This window comes from Seriola lalandi, unplaced genomic scaffold (assembly GCF_002814215.2).
Source record: "Seriola lalandi dorsalis isolate HSWRI2012SDOR001 ecotype SW California unplaced genomic scaffold, Sedor1 jcf7180002054333, whole genome shotgun sequence".
NCBI classification, from domain to species: Eukaryota; Metazoa; Chordata; class Actinopteri; order Carangiformes; family Carangidae; genus Seriola; species Seriola lalandi.
In genome coordinates, this window is record NW_019524886.1 from 752,435 (window position 1) to 776,762 (window position 24,328).

Below are 24,328 nucleotides of genomic sequence, written 5' to 3' on the forward strand. Positions count from 1 at the left end.
CAGCTCTGCTCTGGGAAGCTTTTCTCTCCTCGCAGTCCATTCTTCAGCTAAGGACTGACGGACTGACTTCGGCCAGCGGCAGGCTATTTGCCTTTGTTAGCTAGCTTGGAAAGCAGCAAGAAAAGACAGAGCCGCCTCCATGCAATAGCACACTTTTTTGGAAAATGATCATCTGTGCGAATAAAATGGAGTACCCCCTGAGAACCCAGTGCCAGCGAGTCCAGAAACAGGTAGGTTAAAGCTGACACTAGACGAAGCTGAAACACAGTTTTAACGCATTTAAAGCTAGCGGCTAACCGAATAGCCTGAGTAACGTTCATTCATTTGTCGAAGCGATTATTTTATATCAAAGAAAAAAGCTAGTCTCCCCACAAGCTGTTTGCTTTGCTGCTGTTTTAGTTTTAATTGAAATCTTTGTGGAGCGAAGGGACGACGTGTTAGATAAAAGTTAAGGTTAATAGTTTTTTCAGTCTGTAAACTTTTCATCATAGTGTCAGTCAGTGGAGTAAGCTAGCAAACAACCAAACTTCCCATCTAGCTAACTCAGCTAACGGTTTATCGAGCAAACGTACTGGTATTTAAACGGTATGAAAGAAAACACACAAAAGATGATTTTCGTGATTCAGTTCAAGATTAGGAGCTGCCACATTTCCTCACCATCAGGAAACATTTTTGTTGTTTCCATTCCCAGCCGTTAAAATGTCACGTAAAGCTCGCAAACCACTTCGTCAGTCTTTAAACCGCTAACGTTTCTAAGCTACATTAACGTCAGTGCAACTAAATATGAACAGTTTCACTAAAATCAGCTGTGTGTTCTTGAGATTAACATCACAACGACTGCTCTAACAGTGCAACATAGACTCTGCTTTTGTTCTTCCGCCAGCGTTGATTTTAAGTGCTTCCTTGTAATATGCGGATATATTTAAGTTTTCCACCAATTTCTTCTTGCCAAATTATATCATTATAATGCAGTGAGGGTCTGAAGTCGTTGCTGTGTGAGGAGACGGCTGTAGGTGAGGATGACATCATCTGAGGATTTGGGAGAGATGTGTCTCAAGTAATGCAGTGTCACTTATTTACTTATAAATAAGATATAAGGTCTGGTCGAAAAGACACAGCAGTCTATATGCTTTAATCCTCGAGGACTGACAGGGATTTTTCCGTTTTTCCTGGTTGCGGTCCGGCTAAAGGTTGGCGACTTTTATTGTGCTGTTTTTGCTGGCTGAACTGGACTGCCAATCAAAGTTGTTTTTCTCCTCTGTCGCTGTTTTTCATTTTGCAACAGATAGGGGGCGCTGTCTCAGGTCCAGTCCAAAAAGGCATGTTTGCTGCAGATTAGAGTCCAGAAATGGAGCAAAACAGGGAGGAATGCGAGCAGCAAGGGATTCAAAACCCTCTGCTGTGGTTTCAACTCCAGATTTGTGTTACTTTTCACCACCAGCTCTCACTGTTTGCAGTTCATCATTTTCATTTAGCTTGCATTTACTATATTACTATATTTACTATATGACTATTCTATTCTTGTGTTTTTGTCTACATAATTGTCTGTAACTGGTGACAAACATTCAGTATGTGTATTGAAACAAACGTTGTTGCAGAGGCAAATAATGCAACTTACACCCAAAGCTGTCTTTTAAAATAAACAGCACGTATTTGTCAGGCATTTAAGCACCACAAAATTTGAGGACCTGACTGATATTTTTGTTTATGAACAAGATAAGTAATGAATTACCAGTTGTCAGTCAAAGTCTTTTGTGACTGCGTCTCTTTCTCGCTCTACCTGCCTGCCATGTTTTCTGACAGGTCCAATCACTCATCAACTGTATGTGGGTTTGGCTGTTGGGCTGTTTTGTTTGTCTTGGTTGTGTTGCATGTGCTGCCCCCCCACCCCCCCACCCCCCTTCTCTCCCCAAACCTCTTTGGGCTGCAGCTGGTTTGTTTTGTGCTACTCCCTAAGTTCAGGTTGCAGAGCCAAAATCGGCCCCAGCTGCTTGTGTTTCTGGTGTTTGGGGTGAGTGGGGGTGGGTGCAGGGGTGGGGGGGTGTAATGCCATCAGGACGCCGGTGCATGATAAGGATGGACCCCTTCCAGGCTCAGTCGGAATGCAGATTGAATGTCCTTCTCCTGTATCTGCAGCAGCCCCCCTCCTGCAGCCCACCAATACTACCAAACACACACACACACACACACACACACACACATACACTACATGCGCACATGCACGTCTCATCTCGAGCTGACACATTTACCCTTGGAAGACTGGTGGCATCATTTTTCCACTTCTTTGTCTGTCATCGTCCTGCGCTCTCCTTCGTATTCCTGCTTGTACAGTGCTGCTGTTTTGTTTGTCAGCCTGCTATCAAAGCCCGTCTTTGTCTCCATTTACCTTTCCTCCCCTCACTGACGTCACCCCTGTTTTTCATTTCATCCCTGCCTCTTGGTCCTCTGTGATCAATAAACAAATGACCTCTCCTGTGTTGGGAAAGGAGATTTTTTTTTTTTTTTTTTTTTTTTTTTTTTTTGAATGTCAAATGATCTGCACCTGTGAATTTTTGCTCACAACAGACTCTCTGTGAGCTGTTGTTATTTATCTTTTGCAGCCAGGCCACAAGTTTGAATTCATCTTGTGATTTGAATACAGCAGCTCTAATATCAACATTGCTTTCTCGCGATTGTCACCTCAGGCTTGTTTTTCTTTAGAAAAAATGGCTCTCTTTCAAAATCAGTTGCTGCTGGGTGTACTGTAAGTAAAATTATTAGGTTTTCGTGCACAAAGCCTCAATGTGCTTGTGCTTTATGAGACTGTGCATCTATGTAAAACCAAAATATGCTTTGTAATACCATACATCGTTGCCTAAATGATGATGTGTTCCTTTTTCCTCTATATCTCCACCCACACATGCTTGTTACCAGCTTTTTTTCTTTTCATGCGGGTGTTTTTTTCATGTGGGTGGATAGTAAGGACTATATCGCCTTATCAAAAATACTCCTGTGTGCAGCTTTTGTGGCTTGTTTTCAGGCTTCAGAGATGAAGCAGTGTGGATGAGTGTCTGGACAGATTTGACAAAGGACGTCTGCCTAAACCTTCTTCCCCTAGTGTATATTAATCACAAGTATTGATCAGTTCTGATGAAAATTAAGTAATGTGGGATGGATCACTTTTGTGGTAAATCATTGTGGTAAAAATTGCCTCTCTAATTGAGTCTGGCAACCATGAAAAAGGGAAAATGTGTCATTTCAGCTGAGCCTAACCTTTAAAAAGAGCTCAGAAAATCTCCTGGGGAATTCGCAATAAAAAAAAAAAAACCAAAAAGACAAAAAGCATTGTTATAAACATACTGTTTGTCATCTTAAATAGGAAGTTGAGTTGAGTTTTAATTTTGCTTTCTTGTTTAAGTGTCAGCAGACTCTGCAAAAAAGGGTAGGATGTGTCATTTCCTGCTGCACGACCATGCACGTCAGCTGTTGTTCCTGTTTCAGTTTGACTTTTGCTGTCGTATTTGTCCAGACATGTTTGTGGGATTACACAAAATACCAATTTCCTCTTTGATTGTGTGAGGCCAGTAATGGCAAACCCCATCTGTTAAATCTGCGTAAGAGTAAGTGTTGTCACTTATTTTACTGTCTTTGTCAAAGCTGTGGACTTTACAGTGGCTGAAGATTCAATAAATGACAGAACCAGTCAGTTTAATGACTGGCCTGTTGAGATTTGTTGTGTTTTGTGTTTTTGTGTTTGTCTTTTCTTCTCTGCTGGTATTATATGTATTTTTCTCTTGATGAAAACTGCAGTGTGTTTATCACCTGACTGTGAAGCCTGGTGTGGGCACTGCAGTCTCAGACAGTGTCCTTTGTGGGCACAGGGTTCCTTGTATGATACACAAGACTGTCATTTCAGCTTTTACTGCTCTAAAAACAGCAGTAACCTATTAATGAATTCATTGTCATACAGAAATTGGGTTTTCCCTTATTCTCTGTACGAGGAGCCACGGCACAGACATACTGGAGCTGGCTGTGCCTTGCTTAGGGGACACTTCAGCAGGGTGAAAGCCAGTGTTGTACCCAGGTTCATTACATCACCTGATCGTCCCTGATGTCCGACTTTGATAAGGTTTTGTCTAAGCCCCGGTGGGATATTAGTCGTCTGACTTTTCATCTTGCATATTTCCAGCTTGAAATGTTTTCCATACATCTCTAAGAAGTGTGGTGCATGTATGAAACCTAAAAGCCAAATGCATTTATTGTTTTGGATTCACATTGTATGTTTGGCTGTGATTCTATTAGGACTGCAACTGATGATTATTTTCATTATTGGTTATTCTGCTGATTATTTTATTGATTAATTGAGTAATTGTTTGGCCTAAAAAGTCTCTCTCTCTCTTATTGAACCACCACAACATATCTTTATATTCATTTATAAACTCTGTTGTTGCCAGTACTTATAGTAGTTTGTCCCATTGAGCACATTTTTCTATTATAAAAAGTAATGCACAGTTCATATATCTTGGCCACAGTTCTTTAACAACCAAATGTAACTGATCCTTAACAAAAGTGCTCATGTCAAAAAGAATCATATTTGCTCATTATATTATCATCAAAATTAAAAAAAAAAAAAAATCTGATAATCTGTATCTGCCATTAAAAATCCTGTATCGGCTAAACTGAAGAGAGATCAGTTTTTGAACAGTTTCACATGGCTTGTTTGTAATCAGATGAAAGTATAATCACTTAATGTTACAATCCTAGCTTATTCTACAGTGATAGATGGGGAAAAATAGGTTAAGTGGTCTTTAAAGCTCTTAATAAGTCGCACTCAAAACATGTTTTCTGTATGGTGTAGGCTTCTGAAATGCTGGCTATTTAAACAGCCTTATTCCTTGTTTGATGGAGCAGTAACCTAGATTCTGCAGTGCAGCATACTAATCAGTAGCTCTTGTGTTTGGAGAGAGATACTTGTGTGAACATGCTATTGTCAATAGGTCTTTGATTGGCAGGCACCTGTGTGCTCTACATTCCTCCTTCACCATTTCCCATGTACGTTGACAGGTGAGAATGGGTCAGGGTCTGTGTCCGATTTTCATTTGGTGCAAAACTCCCCTCGTCCACTCATTGCCTTTTTTTTATCCTCCTGTTCCTTTTAGAGCAATTTCTCTGTTGCTTTATATAAACTATAAGGAAATAAGGGAAATATGAACATTTGAATGAGACTCGAGATTTGTTTAATTTGTAGTATATTAACATGTATTTTAACATCCAAGCTTGGACGTTATATAGGTCAAGAGGTGGGGCTTGTTTCATGATCAGGAGGAAACTCTCATTCACTGCAGGGAGAAGAGAAATATCACATGGAGCTACTAGCCAGATAAACATGGTGCTGAATGCTACTGAGCTGTACTGGCCTAAAATTAAGTAACAAGGCCCACTTGACGCTATTTGCTGCGACTACCTGTGACATAAACTGAGGTGTCTGTGATTTGACAGGCCAGTAATAATCCTAGACAGCAGACTGTGCTGTTAAAAGGAGAAGTCTTTGCCAACATTCATACAGTTCAAACTGCAGTGAACCATTTGGCTTTGATCGGCGCCTTGCTCTCAGGTTTCACATACAGGGGAACTGAGTCCTCACCCGTGGCTCCCAAACACCTTTTCCTAGAGGCTATTGTATGACGGCAAGAGAGGTAATAAATGGCTGTACCTATGAGGGTAGGCCAGCTTCCCTCTCCACATGGGTCTGTTGCTCTTGGCCTCGGGCTCAGCCTAGTCACTCCTATGTTTGTGTGTTTGGTCTCATCCGCTTCTTTGCTGCTGCTCAGCTTCCCTCTTTAAGGCCTCCTAAGCCCAACATTCACATTAGTTCCTTCATCTGTGGTTCCTCCCAGCATGTAAATCCCCTTTTCAAAGGACAACTTTGGGTGTTTTCTTGCCTCTGGTTTCAGCTGTGTATCAGGCTTTTTTTGTTTTTGTTTACTTTCATTTCACCTAAGTGAATACCTAGTGATGCATGGTGCTTCATCTACATTTAAGATAATGTAGAGGAGTTGTATGAAGCATCAGACCCTGCTGCAGCCAACATGAGTTGGTGTCTGTGTGTCTGTTGAGCTCCCAGCTGAGCACCGTTGTTTGCTTGTTTTATTTGGAGTAAGAATAATGTAAGGAATGCACTCACTTGCCAGTGGCGCCGGTATCACAGCATCACGACTGCTACTCTTCCAAGACTGCCTCTCCTCGGCTGATTTAAGGTGTGGAACATGAGTCCAGTCCAAAGCACAGCCTGAGCCTGTCATCACAAAGAGTGGCCACTGAAGTCCAACCTTATCTTGAGACAGACTGCTTTGGCTACCAAATGAGTTTCAGTAATTCCCCAAAGGACGGTCTATATTACTGGTTTCTTCTTTGACTAATCTGCTGATTACTTTCGCATTTAACTGATGAATTGTTTTGTCTATGAACAGACAGAAAAATTAACTGCTTGTTTTGTCCAAAAACACAAAGATACTCATTACAGTGACGTAACAGAGAAAAGCAGAAAATCTTCATATTCTACTAGCTGGAACCAGCATTTTGTTGACTTAATTTTTTAATTACTAAAACAAATCATAGAGTATAGCGCTGCAACTACCTGTTTTTTTGGGGTTTTTTTTTTGATTAGTCAATTAATCATTTTGTCTTTTAAAATGTCAAAATTTTACAAAATGCTGGACATTGATGACTTATTTTGTGAAACCAACAGTCAAAAAGCAAAAGCTACTCAGTTTACTGTCATGTATGACGAAGAAAAGCATCAACTCTTCGTCTGAGAAGCTAAAACCAGAAAATGTTTGTCCGTTTAGATTAAAGAATGACCCAAATGATATTCGATTACCAAAATAGTTGCTGATTTAATTCTGTCGCTTGACTAATCAGTTAATTGACTTTTCAGAACATGAACTTCACGAAAACAACATCCTCAGCTTGTAGTGCAGTAACAAACAGCCCATCAGAAAACAACCTTCTTTGCCCTCTGTGTCCTGGTTTCTGTAGGTGATGGTGAACGGTGAGAAGGAGCGAGTGTCGCTGCTATTCATGAAGGCTCTGGTCAGCAGGGGGAGCGTGGACGCTGTGTCTCAGCAGATGGCCTCTCACCCTCAGTACTTGGAGAGCTTCCTGCGCACGCAGCACTACATCCTGCACATGGACGGTCCTTTGCCGCTGCCATACCGCCATTACATCGCCATCATGGTCAGTGATGACAGACCTGGCTGCTGTTGTTAATGCGTACCCAGGATCTCATCAGTTGTCATCCTAGAGTACATGAGGCTAAACAAACACATAATAGTTTGGGAAGCTCTTGCACAGTCTGTTACGGCAGCAAGAATCACCAGGGATCATACTAGTATTATTCAAAATGAAAGAATAACAAGATGCAATGTTTGAGTTTGTCATTTTTCCAAATCTGTCTGTTCAACTTTCTCTTCCCATGACCTCCAGGCTGCAGCACGACATCACTGCAACTACTTGGTGTACCTGCACTCAGCTCAGTTTCTGAGGGTGGGCGGGGACCCTCTGTGGTTGCAGGGCTTGGAGGCGGCGCCCCCTCGCCTTCGCCTCCTTGACCACATCAACAAGGTGCTGGCTCACCAACCCTGGCTCACAGCCTGCTCACACATCCAGGTACAGCAAAGCAAAACACAGACAAACCCCACAAAACAAAATGTTCATTAGCTGTAACAGGACAGTATGAGATGAAAACCTATTATAGATTACACAGATACTGAATTTTTTATTATCATTATTGTTATAATTCTTTAGACCACTCAGGATGTAGATAAACAAATTAAAAAAAAAAATAAAAAAAGCCATTAAATTATAGGTGGTTAAATTTGTAAAATGTAATTTTTCTTTGGTGTTTTTGTTTTTATTTTCACAGTGAAAATGATCATTATTTCTTGAAGTGTTTGATTGATCTGACCTGTGTGACCCTGAGCTCTCGTCTCTGTTCCCTCCAGACGCTGCTGAAGTCGGGCGAACAGTGCTGGTCGCTGGCTGAGCTGGTGCAAGCTGTGGTGATCCTGGCCCACTGCCACGCCCTCTGCAGCTTTGTGTTTGGATGCGACACTGACTCAGACTTTGTCCCTCTCTCCAAATCTCCCAACGGTACCCCACCAACCTTCTGCCCCTTTGATGCTGCCAACGGCAACACCAACGTGCCTCAGTCTCTCGCCACTCCCTCGGAACACATAACACGACGACGGGTAACAAATCAGCACTCTTTTTTATTATCATAAGCATCATAGAGGATTGCAGAACGAAATACAATCTGTTTTGCAAACAAATTCCTCTTGTGTTGCCTTTTGAACATTTGCACTGCCAAGAAACCTTCAAACTGCATTGCTTTGGTTTCTTTAATGCTGTGTCTATACAGTAACTTTCTTATGTGGAAAATATGCTGTGGAAATGGACATGAAGGTTTATGTTTAATGTAACACTATTTCAATATAGTTTTTTCCTTGCTCCATTTGATATAAGCTGACGAGACATTCATAAAGAATTCATTAGGCTTTTATAATTAGAAGGCTTATACAGAAGGGCTGTAGCTAATGTTCAGTTTATTATTGCTTAATTGCAGAATTATTTTCGCAATTAATTGACAACTATTCTTTTAGTCTATAAAATGTCTGAAATGGTGAAAATAGTCCAATTCTTTAAATTTCATGTTTTGGCTTTTGGAAATGAACACATTATTGAGGCTGAAGCCCGTGGACGTTTGGCATTTTTGTATAATACATGATTTTAATGACAACAATAATAATACAATATATACAGCAGAATTTTAGCTTGCCTTATCTTTGCTTGAGAATATGATATTTACTAAGATGCATTTGTAATTGCAGAAAAGACTGAAATAAATTATAATTCATACTGTGGTGTGAAATAGAGGATTAATTTAGACCACGAATTTGCGATCTATCTGCATTAAATCTGAACAAACTTATCTTCACTTTGATTTTAAAGAGCTCATCTGTGTGAATATGAGATAATACCTGAAGTTAATACATGTATGATTAGTTTATTTCCTTCCGCAGTAGTAATTGCTGCTTTCTGTTCCTTGTAAGATACATGAATGTTCGTTTAACTTCATCAGTCTGATATTTGTGTTAACAGTCTCTGGACTCCAGCTGTGATGTGGTTTGTCTAAAAGAGAGGATTCAGAAGTCCCAGGAGGAGCGTGAGAAGAGAGAAGAGCGCCTTATGCAGACCCAGACACTCCAACAAACAGGTAACCTACTTGGCAGACGAACACAGAAGCACACACACAAACACTGCTTAGATTTTCCCACTCACTTCTGATGGGTATTTTGAGCGTAACATTTCATTCACATGGTGTGAAACTTGAGCAATTACCACTGATCAGTTGCACTTATTGACGCACTCTCTCCACCTCCTTTGCTTTCATCGTCTCTTTTTTTTAGATATGGAAGAAGAGGAGGAGATGATATGCTTCGCAGATCTGTCACGTTTTATCACAGACCCTGACTTTTGCTATGAGGAGTTTGCTCGTAGGGAGGAAGACCACTTCCAAGTATTTAGAGTTCAGGTACGACATGGAGTTTGTGCATGTATCATCAGACAGGTGGTGATGTCCCTTTTGTGCGATGGCCACAGAATATTTGTTCCTGATTTTCTGGCAGGTGAAAAGTGAAAGTCACGGTCTTGATGTGTTTGTTAGTCACATGAGCAACAAATGCTTTACAACATGCTTTACGATTTTAACTACAGCAAACTCACGTGTATGATATAACCCTCTATCACGTGCCAACACTTATCAGATCTGGTAGTCGTGTGAGCTGATGCAGTCTGGAAGTGAGCCATTCAGTCAGACACAGCTTGAGTGGACTTCCAAGTGGTCAGCGACCAAATTAAGATGTAAATTATTCGTCTGAAGTCAGGCAGCCCCAGGCATAGCAGGTTTATCAATACTGACTTTGACATTTTAATACATTTGTTTGGCTCCCAAACTCAAATGAGTTCCTCAAGAGAACATTACAAATAATTACAGGGGCCAGCGTTTGTTTATTCCCACATAAATTTGCAATTTTTATGTGTTTTTTTCAGCAGTGCACATGGCTGGTTAATTAAATTAGGTTTAACATGTTTCACTGTTCCTCTGCCAACATGCCAGTACTCTGTCAGCCAGTTGTTAGTGCCATTGAAGTGATTGCATGCTGTAGTAAAATAGAATTATAGTTATTTTTTGACACATTACTTCTTCCGACCCATTTTACCTCTAAAAACTATTCAAATAAGAAAAGCAAAAACTATATAATTCTTTGGTTGAAGAAGTCTAAAACAGCAGACATGTCGTTGTATTGACTCTGCAGGACTATTCCTGGGAAGACCACGGCTTCTCCTTAGTGAACAGATTGTATTCAGACATCGGGCACCTCTTGGACGACCGATTCAGGAGCGTGACCACCCTCCCCTCGTTGCACAGCCCCGACCTGAAGAGGGCAATCTGGAATTACATCCATTGTGTGTTAAGAATACGGTGAGACTGCAACCTCATTTTATTTGTGTGCTAACAATAAAACACACACCCTTTTTTACTCATACAAAAGCCCTACTCTTCATTTTAAGTTTTAGTAAATAAATATGTTTTGAACAAATATGTTTACAGCTATGATGATTATGATTACGGTGAAGTGAACCAGCTGCTGGAGCGGGATTTGAAGCTGTACATCAAGGCTGTGGCTTGTTTTCCGGATGCCACCAAAACTCCAGTGTGTCCGCTGAGTTGGGCTGTACTTAAAACTTCAGAAAGGGTAAGAAGGGTTTTTAACTGACCTTTTTTCATAGGAAAAATATGATGTTTCAGGAAAACGAGAGATATAAAATATTAGATAAATATAACATGTTAACCCTAGTCAACCCTCAGGACCCATTTCTCATTTTCTCTTCCTCAGATACATGTGAATTTACTAATCATGGAGGCCCGGCTGCAGGCGGAGCTGCTATATGCTCTGAGAGCCATCACTCAGTACATGATTGCCTAAGTGCTTGGAAAGGCACAAAGTCAAAACTCTTCGCCGGTACAGAGAGACCCAGAGACACGAGGATAAAGAAGCAGTGAAGTGGGACGAGAGCGGCACGTTTAAGGACACAGAGCTCCATTGTTTTGTGGCTGTGCCTCATGAATGTGCTTCTCTTTTTCTCAGAGTTAATGTATTTATACCATAGTGTGCCACAGTCCCCTCCTCACCCCTTTCTGCAGATTCTCTTATTGTGAAGTCCTCTTATCAAACATCTCGGCTCTCAAAAGGTTGTGTGCAATTATTATTAGCGTTGTTTTAATTTTTACCTGTTGTCATGTGTTCCAGCTCCGTCTGTGAGAAACTGCTTGGTTGTAGCAGAGTGTTACAGTGGCCAATGCTCTCCTTTTTAGTTCAATCAGTCAACTTTTGTATTAACTATGCTTTCCCAAAAAATATCTTTTTGTACAAGTTGAATGAATGTCAATGGGAGACCAGGGCCTTTGTTTTTTGTTTTTTGGACAATCCTAGTCAGTGTTGGAGGAGGACATTAAGTGGACTGTGAAGGACGACCGCTTTGCTCTCCCTGACATTTCGTATTAATGCTGGTCAAGAACAAACACAACGGTGACACTGCTGGAAGTTATCACATCACTATAGTTTCTTTTAATAAGCACTTTTTAAAACTTTATATATTTATAATGCAAGGTAGCTCATTAGTAGACATTGAGACACACAGAGTGTGGGTCTGACGCCTTTCTTGTCACTGTATGATGTGTAACGAACATTTTTAGACTGTTTGTCCTCACACTTTCAGATTTTGCTTTTGTGCTCAACCCCAGATGAACCCCTGAGTGAAGTTTCTTCTTAATCCAAGATATTCAGTGAATTATTGGAAGGATTTTGATGTTTGCAAACCACAGAATTTACACCTGATAAGAAAATTTGTATCTAAACTAAACTAAACTAAACTGAAGTGGTTAGTGAGCTGTTTCCTACAGTGAAGATAAAGCTGAGCCATTTGCAGAATGATTGTTTTGTTTTTTTGTACTGACGTGCTTCAGAAATGAATCAAATCAGAGACTGAATTTCAGACCAAAGGTCATTTAAAAACAAAAAAACTAGTAAAGTGATGAATTGGACAGATGAAAAGTGCACAAACGTAGATGTGCACTGGTCAAAAGTTGAGGTTAAGTTCGGGTTTTTGCTCAAAGCTTTATGCTAAAGCTTTTTTTGTGTGATCTGTATCGAGGCTGATTATCAAGTCAAAATCCATGGTACAGTTTGCAGAGCAGAACAATGTGCAAACTAGTCGTTAAATCACTTGTATTTCTTTTTCTCTGTCTTTTTTATTTTATTTTTACGGTTTTTGTAAACTATAGAGTTCTTTTGTGTTTTGTTTCTGGGTGTGACAGTAGGACCTGCTTATTGTGCTGCAGCCTGGGTAGATGTAGAGGTGTGACGGACTGTTTAGAGATTAGATTTAGATTTAGAAAAGAAACAAGTGCATATCGACAAAAGCAAAAGCGCTGTTAACACAGGTGCCTTCAGGCTAAAACTGGAGTGCTGCTGAAGTGGAGGGATGTGACTACTGGAGGTTGAATTTGGGCTTTGGTTGCAACTGAGAAACACCTCCACCTGACGAGTGGAAAACTTGTGGTTTTTCCTGCATGAACGGGAACTGTTTTTCCTCATGTTGGTCAGCACGCTTTCTGATAAATATTACGGTTGTGAATGCCCGTGTTTTCTATCAGGCACCTTCTACAAGCCCCAGCAACTCAGTCAGAGCCTTTGACACAGATGGATGTTAAAAATGTTCAACTTTAGCAGATTAAAAAAAATGGACAAGTATCTAAAAATAAAACGACCAAAAAAAGAGAACAAGTGAAAAGACAAAAAAATGTTTTTTTGAAAATGTGAAGAAATGTTTTCTATAAAGATGCTCTATGAAAATAACTGCTGCCTACTGTCATTTCTTTTTTTACAGGATACCTTAAAGAACCATACCAACATTTTTTTCATGTTTTTGTTCATGTAAAAATCATATAAACCTTTTATATTATGGCTCAAGCAATCCCTTCATTTTTAGACTGAGTTCGTAGCCTATAGGCAGCGATTTACAATTACAGCACATTTGGAAAGTGTTCACTCAAAAATAATTTTCTTTACCTCATTAATCTCATAAATCAATACCCCATAACATAAACAGAATTTTAGATTATTTTTGCAAATTTATTAAAAAGGAAAAACTGAAATGTCACCTTGACATAAATATTCAGACACTTTGCTGTGACGCTTGAATTTTAGCTCAGCTTCCTCCCATTTCTCTGGATCATCTGTGAGATGTTTCTACACCTTGATTGGAGTCCACCTGTGGTAAATTCAGTTGATTGGACATGACACACACACCTGTCTGTATGAGGTCTGAAAGCTGACAATGGATATCTGAGCAAAAACCAACCGTGAGGAGGAAGGAACTGCCTGCAGAGCACAGACAAAAGGTATTAAGGATGTTCAAATTTTTTCAGGTCAGCTTGAAGCCAGTATTCATATACCAATATGTACATGGAGATTCATGAATTGTTCCACACTGGCTGTGAGGGGAACCCTTCTAATTTAACTACAGCAGTCTGGGTTTCTTTCAAAGTCACAAAACTCAAAACGTCTTTTATGTTTGCTCAGCTTTTCTTTGTCGAGCTGCAGTGACAGTAGAAACAGAGAATATTGCTCTAAAACACAGTAACTTTGGAAGGTTCCCATTTGATCTGACTAAATTAAACCGCTGAGGCATTATCACAGGTTTGGTAAAACTTTTTGAAATACGTTTTTGCACAAACAGGATTTTGTCCTCTATCGTTGACACCGAAATTACATTAGGAAAAGATCTCCTCACAGAGGAGGAACAATCATAGCAACCAAAGACTGTATACATGAGCATGAGTATTGTCTCAAGACAGATTGAAAATACTGTGAACCTGTCCTTAAAAATTTAAACACTTGTCAGTATGTAACATATATAGGATTTGTTGTAAATAAGCCAAAACTGGCAAAAAAAAAAAAGTGTATAATCAGTAGAGTTCATACAGCACATGTAGTAGGAGGAAAACTTGAAATATTTAAAGTGTACTTCAATTTTATATTCACAACTTCAGTCTATTAAGTAACATTTCTCAAGCTTTCATCCACATCTCAGTCTTACTTTGCAGATGGAGTTTGAACCAACCTAAAACAGAAAATAAGCTAGTAAGTGGACCGTGAGTTCAAAAGCCAAGAATGAACTTGAATGCTCCAGTTTAATTTCTAACATGTTTTAATAACATACAGTACAAAGTACATTAATGTGCGACTGTATATATGTAGTTAGTGTATTTGTGTTTGGTTGAATACTTAGCAGCAGTATTCCTGGACAGCAGCACCCCCTAGTGGCAGACCTGCAGAACCAAATACAGTCTGACATTTAAAAAAAAAAAAAAAAAACCTCAAGTCTGAAGCATCAACACTCTTAACTCTGCATCAACAGCTCAGACAAAGTGGGTTAAACAGTTTATTGAATTTATTTCTGCTGTTCAGAACTGTTTGTCATCTCTGGCTGACTTTACAATGTGTAAAGAAAAAAAAAGACTGAAGGGGGGAGAAGAATAAGAAAAACTATCGACATTAATCAAAAATCATAAACACAATTGGCTTATGCACAATTTATCATTCCCCGTCCACCCCACCCTCCCCATGGGAGAAAAACCCCAAAATAACCCTCGCTGAATACTAAAATACTGTATCAAATGGGGCAATTTTAAATTTCAAAGCAAACATAGAGGGACTAACAGCTACTTAACGAAAACTGAAGAAAAAATATGTAGATAGTTGTAATTACATAGAGGGGGAGATATAAGGGAAGTAATAACACCACACCTGCCCTTTTTAAGGCGGTAAAAGTAAACTAGAGACATCAAAGCCTGGTGCAGCCGATTCTCACCAACCAACCACCTTTACATGCTGCAGCCCGTACTATCAACTGTTAATAACTTTTCCAACACCTTACCATTAGTGAAGAACAGGGGCTTTGTTGCACATACAACTTCCTAAGATAATTACATGTTATGATTTAAAATGATAAGAAAAATCATGCAGTTTTAACAAGGTGGTCCTTTGTTTCCAGATCTTTTCAAGTGACCAGGTTGGGGGGGATTATCATGTATATAAATACATAAAAAAAGAGGGGAAAGGACAGTTGATTGTGTGCTAACTTTTGCCATAACAATAAATCAAAATCCTTGTGCTGAATACAGAAAATTCAAAGATTCAAGGGCCCTGATATGCACCCGTTGCATCATGGCGTACTCCAGGATACGTCTCAAATGACATTTAGCACCATTAATAAAAAAAAATAAAATAAAAAAAAATATTTGTGGAAAAAAAAAAAGAGTGCTTTATATAAATCAGAGGCTAAAATATCCACATATCTACAGTGAAATGATGAATATTACGAGTTTAAATTGCTGGGATGTTATTTCTGATCACAAAAAAGTCGACGATTATGAACGAAATAATTACATACAACACAAAACACAGAATTTTAAGGGGGGAAGATGACAAAATAAGTCCATCCTGCTACAGAGTAACATCATGCTATAGTGTTTTAAATATTGGCAGTCAAAAAAAAACAAAAAAAAACAAACAAAAACAAAGGAAAGGCTAGCACTGATAAACATGGCTGGAGAGCTAAAATACTTTCTCTAGAAAGGGAAGTCAAATTTGAGATCAACTCTTTTCATGACAGAAATGACTCCAGGAAAACAAAACGAAGATGCGGCGTGTTGGTTTCCAGTCTGTCGAAACAGAGAAAAATGTGTAATATAAACATTTTTTGCTATTGCCACGTTTTGTGATTACGCCTGTGCAGAGTTGTTTTCCTGTTGTTTTTCTTCCAAGTGACCCTGAGAGGTTAACGGTTGCATTAGTCTCGTTTTGAGATGAGAAAGCGGCAAGACGGAGGTTTTTCTTTTCCTCGTGCCACGTTTCAGCGCAGATTTTTTTTTTTTTTTTTTTTTTTTTTTTTTACTTGGATTCACAATTAATGCAGAAAATGATGAGGCAGATCATTGGGAATTTTTAGTTAAAATGGTCAAGTATTGATGCACTTTGCCTCGTTCAAAGTCAGATTTCATGTTACAGGCGTCTTTTGCAAAGCGTATGTACACTGAGATACTGTGTCAGGCTCAAGCGCTCCCTAAATGCCATGCGAATGCAAATATTAGTGTTCCTTTGGTTATGTAAAAAATCTACATGCATCTCATCCTTTACAAAAATAAACGTATAGAAAATTACCGTTAAAAATTATCTGAAAATGCTTCCTCCAATGTAAAAAAAACATCACTTGTCATTAGTAATATATTCATATGTATTAATATCTCATTTATTACCTCCATCTAAATTGTATATTAAAACTATAATCAAATATATTCTTTTTGTACTTCTCACACTGAATTAATTTCTTGAATGTTAGTACTGAATAATTAAAGTGTGAGAGGATTTCTGACATTAAGCACCCACACCCCCCCCCGACAAAATATCAGGAAAATGTTAAATAGCAAAACCCTTCAAGAAGTGATTTTTTAAAATTTCCTTCAAGATTTCATTTTGTTCTCCTGATAAATCTGCATAGTGTGTCATCATGTACATGTGCAACGTGTACATTACATGTTTTTTTTTTTGTTGTTTTTTTTTTTACAGGATTTAAACTCTTTTATAATGAAATGGCGTAACCCTAATGTGGATGTATTCTCTTAGTTTGGGGTCCCTGTGTCGCAGGAAACCTAAGTGCTTTGAAAATGCACAGGCTCGAGAAGAAGAAAATAAAAAGGAAGGAAGGAAAAAAAAAAAAAAACTCAGGTAGACCAACTGACAGTGGAGGCATATTGTTGTCGAAGACAATATAATACTTGGCCAACCAATCACTTGTTGGCAAATAAATTTACCCTTGAATGCCCTGTGTATGTCACAAATCACATTTCTTCATTTTGTTAGTTTAACTGCACATCAGGGATTTAAAAAAAAAAACAAAAAAAAAAAACACCATCTAACTGACATCTACCATAACACACTGGATTGAAGTCAAAAATGCCAAACTGCAAATACATACCCTCTTAACTGAATCACCAAATATAACTGAAAAAAAGCATCATCTTTTAAGGTTTTTTCTCTTAAGTGAGAAATTTTATCGTACATATAATCATAGTCCAAGTACACAATTGGGCAAGATGTGTAGCCGATGTTCAATCTAACATTTTATACCTCCAATCGTCCAGTCTTTATCTTTTACCTCTCCACAACACACTCGCAGTCCTCAAGGTTTTTACCGACTTCTACGATGAAACTTTCCCTCTTGAGGCGAGGCGCTGGCGCAGCAGAGTGCTACACCTCGTTCAGACGATCACACAGCGTTTGGTCTGGCAAGTGACGATGGAAAAACTGGCCATTTCTCCAAAAAAAGTCTTCATTACCAAAGCCATCGAGATCAGGGGTACCGTATCGACCCTAAAGCTATTCTGGTGAAACATAACTGTGATATAAACTCCCAGCAGAGGGGAGTTCATGATTTGTCTTTTCACTCTAAAAACATTATTTCACACGTCTTAAAAAAATCATCAGTTTGGATTAAAAGATAAAAATGGCTAGCAGCCAAATTGTTGCAAGTGTTGTTGTTTTTTTGTTTTTTTTTTTTTAAAAAGGGAGAAAAATTGTGCATAGTAGCCTGGATCTCCTCCCTGTCCTCTGCATGCCTTGGCACATGACATGAGTGAGGTCTGGTTTTGTCTTTAAAGTCCAAAAGAAGTGTCGTGTTTGAAAATCAGCCAGCAGGGAGGAGGAATGCACCGGTTATTTTGTAATATAGTGAGGTCATCTTGATTGGAGATCAATTCCTGCAAGACAAGACGATGGAAATTATGTAATTGTAATTGTGTAAAAAAATAAAATAAAATTACATTTACATTTTTAAATCAAAACCACCTGCTGTAGCAGATATTTTGATAATCACTTTAGGGCTAGAACACACAAGACAATTGTTTTTCAGTATCAATCGATCTTTCTCTCTTGGTGTGTCTGGAAAAATGCTCACGACAATTTCCCACAGCTGAACGTCACGTCTTCAAACATGTAACAACAAACCGTCCAAAACTTTGGAACATTTAGTTTACAATGATATAAAACAGTGAGAAGCAACAAGTACTCATTTAGTAAACATTTAGCTTAAAATTGTTGAAAATTGAACTAAACAACTTTCAGCTCTAAATTATTTACGTTGTTTATTGAGCCAAACTGCCAAATATTCTCTGCGTTTCAGCCTCTCGAATGTGAGGATTTGCTGTTTTTCTTGTTTTATATAACTGTAAATTAAATATCTTTGGGTTTTTGACGGACAAAACAAGACATCTGAAGTCGACAGCTCAGGCTCTGGGAAATGTGCTGGACATTTTTCACAATTTTCTGACATTTACAGACTAAAAGAATAATCAATAGTAGATCAATCGGTAATGAAAATAGTCATTAGTTGCATGTTAGTATCTCTGTGTGATCAGCGTACCTGGCTAACTGTGTGGTCAGCTGAGGAATTAGCTGGGGACCCAGTTGTGAGCGGAGCCCTGTGTGGTGGCCGGGCCCGTGTAACCTTGGCCTCCAGGCAGTATGGGGTCAAAGTTGAAATCAAGGCCGTCTCCGTCCATGAGGTCACTGTTGATGATGTAGTCCACGTCACAATCCAGGTTTTCTGTGAACATGTCTATGTCCAAATCTGTGGGCAGTCGGTCCTGACCGGTGGGGAAGCAGGACGGAGCTCCAAACGGACCCATCGCCTGCAGACCTGCACCCGGATTGGCTGAGGCGACGGGCCCTCCGTGATGAGAGCCCACAGCCGGCACCGTGGCATGCTGGGCTTTGAGAGCTGAGAGCTGCGACAGGTCCTGAGACATACCTGAGAGGATCATCCCCAACCCCATCGGAGAGTGATGCTGGTGTTGTTGTTGTTGCTGCTGCTGCTGGTGAAGGTGGTGCTGCTGAGGCTGCATCTGAGGCTGCAGCGCCATGGGGGCCACCGTGTTCTGCTCCTGCCCTTTACCCAACAGCAGCTGATTGGGTTTGGACCTCACACCCACCACAGATGTGCCCAAACCCATCAGGCCAACCCCTCCAGGGCTGGGCATGAGGGGGTCCACCTGGGTCATCATGACATCACTGGGAGGAGGGGAGTCAGAGGTGAGCAGCGCTTCCAGGCTGGAGGGCACATGTGTGCTGTAGTGGCCGCTCCCACGAGACCCGGAGCTCGACATGGGGTTGAAAAGGGAGTTGCTGAAGGTCGATGGCTCCTTGCTGCTGGGTCCGCACTGAGAGATGGAGGCCTGGGTCCCACTGTGGGTGGGGGCCTGCGGGAGACTGGATGGTTGCAGCTGATGGAAGGAAGAGAAGCTGGAGCCTCGAGGCAGCAGGGTGGAGGCAGAGGGCAGCGGAGTGGGAGGTGCCGGTGGGGCTGTGCTGGGGCTGGCCCCTCCCTGCTGCCCAGTCATCAACGTGAGGCCATCGATCAGATCCAGCTCTTCCATGAGGGTCTCGGTGAGGGTGGGGGTCAAGCTGCTGGCAGTGTATCTTCCCAGCAGCCCGTCCTCAGGGAGGTTGTCGTCGTCCTCCTGTCCAGGAGCGATGGGGGACAGGCGTCCACTCAGGGTGCTGGCGTTGGAACTTGTGCGTGGACGGAAGGTGGTCCACATGTCAGTGTCGTCCAGGCTGCCACGGGATGAAGGGCTACTACTGTTGACCCCCCATTTGGGAAACTGCTGGGACGAATTAGGGCTGTCTGCGCCCGCTGACCCCGTGCTGCCATCACCCTGCAGTGACCCTCCGGCGGCCGCTCCCGCCTGCTTCTTGGTCTGCTTGGCCCTCATGCGACTCTTCAGCAGTTTGCTGCTGTTGTCCATGGATGCGGCTCGACGGCGAGGAGCTTTCCCGGTCTTCCCTCCTTCTGGGTTGAGCATCCACCAGGAGCTCTTTCCTGTCGATTCATTGTGTACCCTCAAGAACTTGTTGTGGAGTGATAAATTGTGGCGGATGGAATTCTGAAAACAGGGAGAAAGAAAAAAGGAAATTGTGAAAAATGTAGGTTATGCAGATGAAGAGTCGACTTCTATTCATTAAACATTATTTAAATTACTGATTCATCACTATTAGCAAACATACTGCTTAAGTTTAAGTTATCCTACTGAAACTAAATCATGGATGCACCTGGAAATAAGTTACACTAAAAGATACTTTCATTTTGGAGAATCATGACACAGAATTTTGTCGTCTAAACTACTGATACCCAAGGACAGGAAAACACAAAACACTTTTGTCAGACTTTCCTCATATGTTTACTTATTTTTTGTGACGCATTGGATAATTTTACATTCTTAAATTACAGTATAATAAGTTTTTGTTTTTGTATCTCAAAACTGGGGTAAAAAGTAAAAGACAAATGCAAACTGTGACGATGGGTCACAAGCAGTTATAGCTTTGGGGTTACAAAAGTACAAAAGTATTTACTGTGTCAGTTCAGATCAGATCGTTATTGCCCCACAAGACATAAAAAAAGATAAATGCATGACCACAATAAAAACATAAGACAAATGAAGACGTTCAAAGCGCTGCTATAGTAGAGTCTTCTTGCCTTACGTAAATTTGATATTTTTGGGTTTCAGTTTGTTGGACAATTCAAGACATTTAATGATGTCACCTGGCGTCGTAAAATACTGAGATGGGCATTTGTCACCATCTTTTGATGTTTTTTAGACCAAACAATTAATAAAATAAACGGCAGATTCATCAATAAAGTTTTTCTTTGACGTTCTTCATATTAGATGTGCGTGATGATTCAAGGAGATCATTTTTCAAACCTAAAATAAAGTAATTAGTATTATTAGTATTATTATATAATAATAGTATTAATGTGATATACTTTAATATTGGGATAAGTTCCTCTGGCTGCTGTGATATTTTCTTTAGGATGGACCATACAGATAAACATTGTTACATGGAGATAAGTAGTGCAACAGATGTTATGTATACAGCCACCCCACCACCACCACTTTAGGCTTTTAAATCGGTGCTTCTATGATGTAACATGAACTGTAAAGCTATAAATGTATGACTTATGGCACTCAAAGTATTACAATCCACCTTGTTCAATGATGCAGTAAAGATGCAGTAAAGATGCACACACCGCACATACTCACCTTCCAGCCAGCTGAGCTGTTGCTGTCTCCTTTGTCTCTGAAGTAAGGCACTGTTTTCACCATCCACTCGTAGATCTGCGCCAGAGTCAGCCTCTTCTCAGGTGAGTTCTCGATGGCCTGGCTGATCAGGTCCGCGTAGCTCTGGTTCCCCCACGCGTTGCGCCTGGATGATCCTTTGCGGGGCGTCGCACCGGCTCCGCCCACGCCGGCCACGACCCCGCCCTCGGCCGCCGCCGAAGCCTTCTCTGGCTCGGACGTGATTTGCTGCGGCTCGGGCTTATCCTCGTCGGCGGGCGGGGTACCTGCGGCGGACTCGGTGCCATCGCCCCCCTCCGGTTTGACAGCGGAGATGTCGGGTCTCGGTAGAGGCCACGTGCAAGAGCGGGGTCTGCTCTGCGGCTCAAAATCTGGGTCAATCGGGGGCACCGATGACTCCTCCATGGCGGTCCGCTTAACTTCCACTTAACCACAGAGATGGGAACCACTTAAAACATTTACCTTTAAACTTTAAAGTTAGTCTAACTTTGAACGGATGATGCGTTGAAAAAAAAAAATCCTGACACAAAAACAAGTCTTCACCCACTGAGGGGCCTAGAAAAGAGACGTAATAATCTGGACACACCAATAGCCTCGGTTAATCCTCAGATTGGAGATTAGGGAACCCAAATAATCTCCTTAATAGTAACTATCATAAACCTTCCGATTTATATAGAATGAAGGAGGGCTGAGACGAGAGCCCCTTTGTTTGAATGAAATAAAAACAAAAGTGGCAGAGTGGCAATGAGCACCAAAACATCTGGATCTACAGAGGTTTAGGCTCGCCTGAAAATGAATTACAAATTCATTAATGTATATGGATATACAATAATGCCATTCCTCTTAATAAACACTCAATTTAAATATTTGTCAAAGAGTAAATGTCACAAAAGTGTACTTTTAACTGTTTCTGAAAGTATAACCAGGCAATGATTTAAGATAAAAACCAATATAAAGTTTTGTTTCGTACCAAATTTATCAAATTAAATATACATTTTCTGATTCAAACATACTTTTTTTTTTACTGTAACGCTATGAAGGCTACAAACAGGGATTAGCTGGCTATGGTTACAAAGGAGCTTCTCAAGAGAGCCCCTGTCCGCCTCCACTTGTAAACAATGTGATGTCTGGGCTCTCCACAAGACAAAATACCTCCACCCAAGTTTTTAAAAAATCCCTAAATTACCCCCAAACAGCCACAAACCAGTCCGGTGGATCAAAGTGTAAAAACGGCAGATTATCCAAGCAGCGGTTTTGTTCATCGACTGTCTAAAAGTAAAAAAAAAAAAAAACGGAATGAAACGCTGTGGCCTGTAAGTTAAAGTGTGGATAGATTTAGGTAACGGCTTAATAGTGTTTGAGTTGATAAAAGTGTGGGGGCGAGAGAAATGTGGGAAGAAAAGTCCGTGCTTCAGGTCTGCACGGTCCGCCACATTGCGGCCAGGCGCATGTCACCATCTGCCATGTTTCTCCACACTCCGGCCGCGGCACACGATGCTCCAAGAAGCGGTTATAAAAACCCTCCTTCCACCGCGGCCCGCAGCTCTGCCGATCGTCGGCCCGAAGTCTCGTTAGACGAGCTACGAAGCGGATCCCCGGGTGCTGGGTGAAGCTGGGTCGCCTCGGAGGTCTGTCGGCTCCCACTCGCAGCACTTTGAAAACAGCACGACAGCCTCCGTAACGTTAGCTGGTTAAGCTCCTGCTACTCCAGAGTTTACAATCCGTGAAAAAGTCCGCGAAAACCCGCACATACCTCCCTCCAAGTTGCCGTTTTTGATCAGTGGTGAGTTTTGTAGAAGTTCCTGTCGTCGTTGCTGTCCAAATATTCACTCCTTCAGTGTCTTTTTGACTTGTTTTGTTTTGTTTTGTTTTGACTCGAGGCGAAGACTCCCTTCTGACGTCTGTTTACCACTGTCAGGCAACGCGCTCTGCGCCTGCGCCGAGAGGACTTCTGGGAAACCGAGTAATTCATGTGACAGCGAACAGGCGTAAACAAATCAGCAGCTCAGGGTGTCAACATGTACCTGTTGTGGGGCATTATGTAACGGTTTATGAATGTGTGCTAAGCCCCAGGTACACTTAGTACATTTAAGGTATTACCGGTCAGTGCTGGAAAAAGTACTCAGACCTTCTACTTTAGTATCAAACAATGTAAAAAAACAAACAAACTCCAGCACAAGTAAAAGTCCTGCATTCAAAATCCCACTCAAGAAGGCCTAACAATACAGACATATTATGAGCACCAGCAAAAGTACTTGCCGTCCCCTTTAATTGATATATTATTATATATTGAATTATTACATTAGTAGTACTGTTGCATTAAAGGATAAGTTTACACTTTTTCTTTTTGTATTTCAAATTGTTATTTTATTGTCTTTCATATAATTATTACAGAACAAAAACACTTGTCGTAAGTAAGGCACACAACTTAAAATATCTCAGTCCCCATATAAAGGTTTTAGTAGTGCCTTTGCCATGGGTTTTAGAAGCAGTCTAATTTCCCCATTTTTAATCAATTGTCAATTCTCAGAACATGTGTGTGTTTTTCCATATCATATATCTCTTCAGCTATGTCCAGCCCGTGCTTCAGAGTAGGGGGATGCCTTGGCCACCACTCACAGAACTTTAAAAAGATGATGTGTATTATCTTATGTCAGACTATCTAAATATAGCGCCACGCATGTCTTGAGTAATGCCTATAACGTCACTGTCCACTCTATCCACACACCAGCCCCAATACTTTGTCACAGGGTCACAATTTTTCAAGTCTGTCTATGAAGCTTTAGTCATCAGACAAATTAAGTGCAATATTTCCTGCTTTAAATTATCCTACTATATTACATAATTTAATAAAAGACTGTATCTTTGGAAGACATCCAATTAATCTGATTATCTAAAAAACTTTAGACTAGGAATACCTGTTAAATGCATAGGGACTGTGGATTCACCTGTCACTTCCATTAAGGGGGTATTGGGAAGGGCCAGTTTGAACATGAGGAATGATTATAGCAAGAATTTGTTTGTTTGGCC

At 40.6% G+C, this 24,328-nt stretch overlaps 2 protein-coding genes across 2 annotated transcripts; one reads left to right on the forward strand and one right to left on the reverse strand.

The window, feature by feature from the left end:
- Positions 1–24: 24 nt before the first annotated feature.
- sesn4 (sestrin 4) lies at positions 25–12,959 on the forward strand. The gene is made up of 9 exons (XM_023407365.1): positions 25–230; positions 7,018–7,215; positions 7,465–7,647; positions 7,983–8,228; positions 9,139–9,253; positions 9,447–9,571; positions 10,356–10,522; positions 10,652–10,796; positions 10,938–12,959. The coding sequence occupies exons 1-9, from the start codon at positions 165–167 to the stop codon at positions 11,025–11,027; spliced, it is 1,335 nt and encodes a 444-aa protein (XP_023263133.1). The 5' UTR covers positions 25–164; the 3' UTR covers positions 11,028–12,959.
- A 1,336-nt stretch (positions 12,960–14,295) lies between these two features.
- foxo4 (forkhead box O4) lies at positions 14,296–23,233 on the reverse strand. The gene is made up of 3 exons (XM_023407351.2): positions 21,263–23,233; positions 18,586–20,107; positions 14,296–17,923 (listed from the first exon to the last, which is right to left on the reverse strand). Exons 1-2 carry the CDS (start codon positions 21,701–21,703, stop codon positions 18,614–18,616), a joined length of 1,935 nt encoding a protein of 644 aa, XP_023263119.1. The 5' UTR covers positions 21,704–23,233; the 3' UTR covers positions 14,296–17,923; positions 18,586–18,613.
- Positions 23,234–24,328: the final 1,095 nt, after the last annotated feature.

Bases quoted from the DNA above. Each gene is read 5' to 3' on its own strand.
- foxo4 (XM_023407351.2), bottom strand. From the start codon at position 21,703: ATGGAGGAGTCATCGGTGCCCCCGATTGACCCAGATTTTGAGCCGCAG. The intron at 20,108-21,262 runs GTGAGTATGTGC...CCCTGTTTTCAG, and splicing joins ACAGCTCAGCTGGCTGGAAG to AATTCCATCCGCCACAATTT.
- sesn4 (XM_023407365.1), top strand. From the start codon at position 165: ATGATCATCTGTGCGAATAAAATGGAGTACCCCCTGAGAACCCAGTGC. The intron at 8,229-9,138 runs GTAACAAATCAG...TTGTGTTAACAG, and splicing joins AACACATAACACGACGACGG to TCTCTGGACTCCAGCTGTGA. The intron at 9,254-9,446 runs GTAACCTACTTG...TCTTTTTTTTAG, and splicing joins CCAGACACTCCAACAAACAG to ATATGGAAGAAGAGGAGGAG.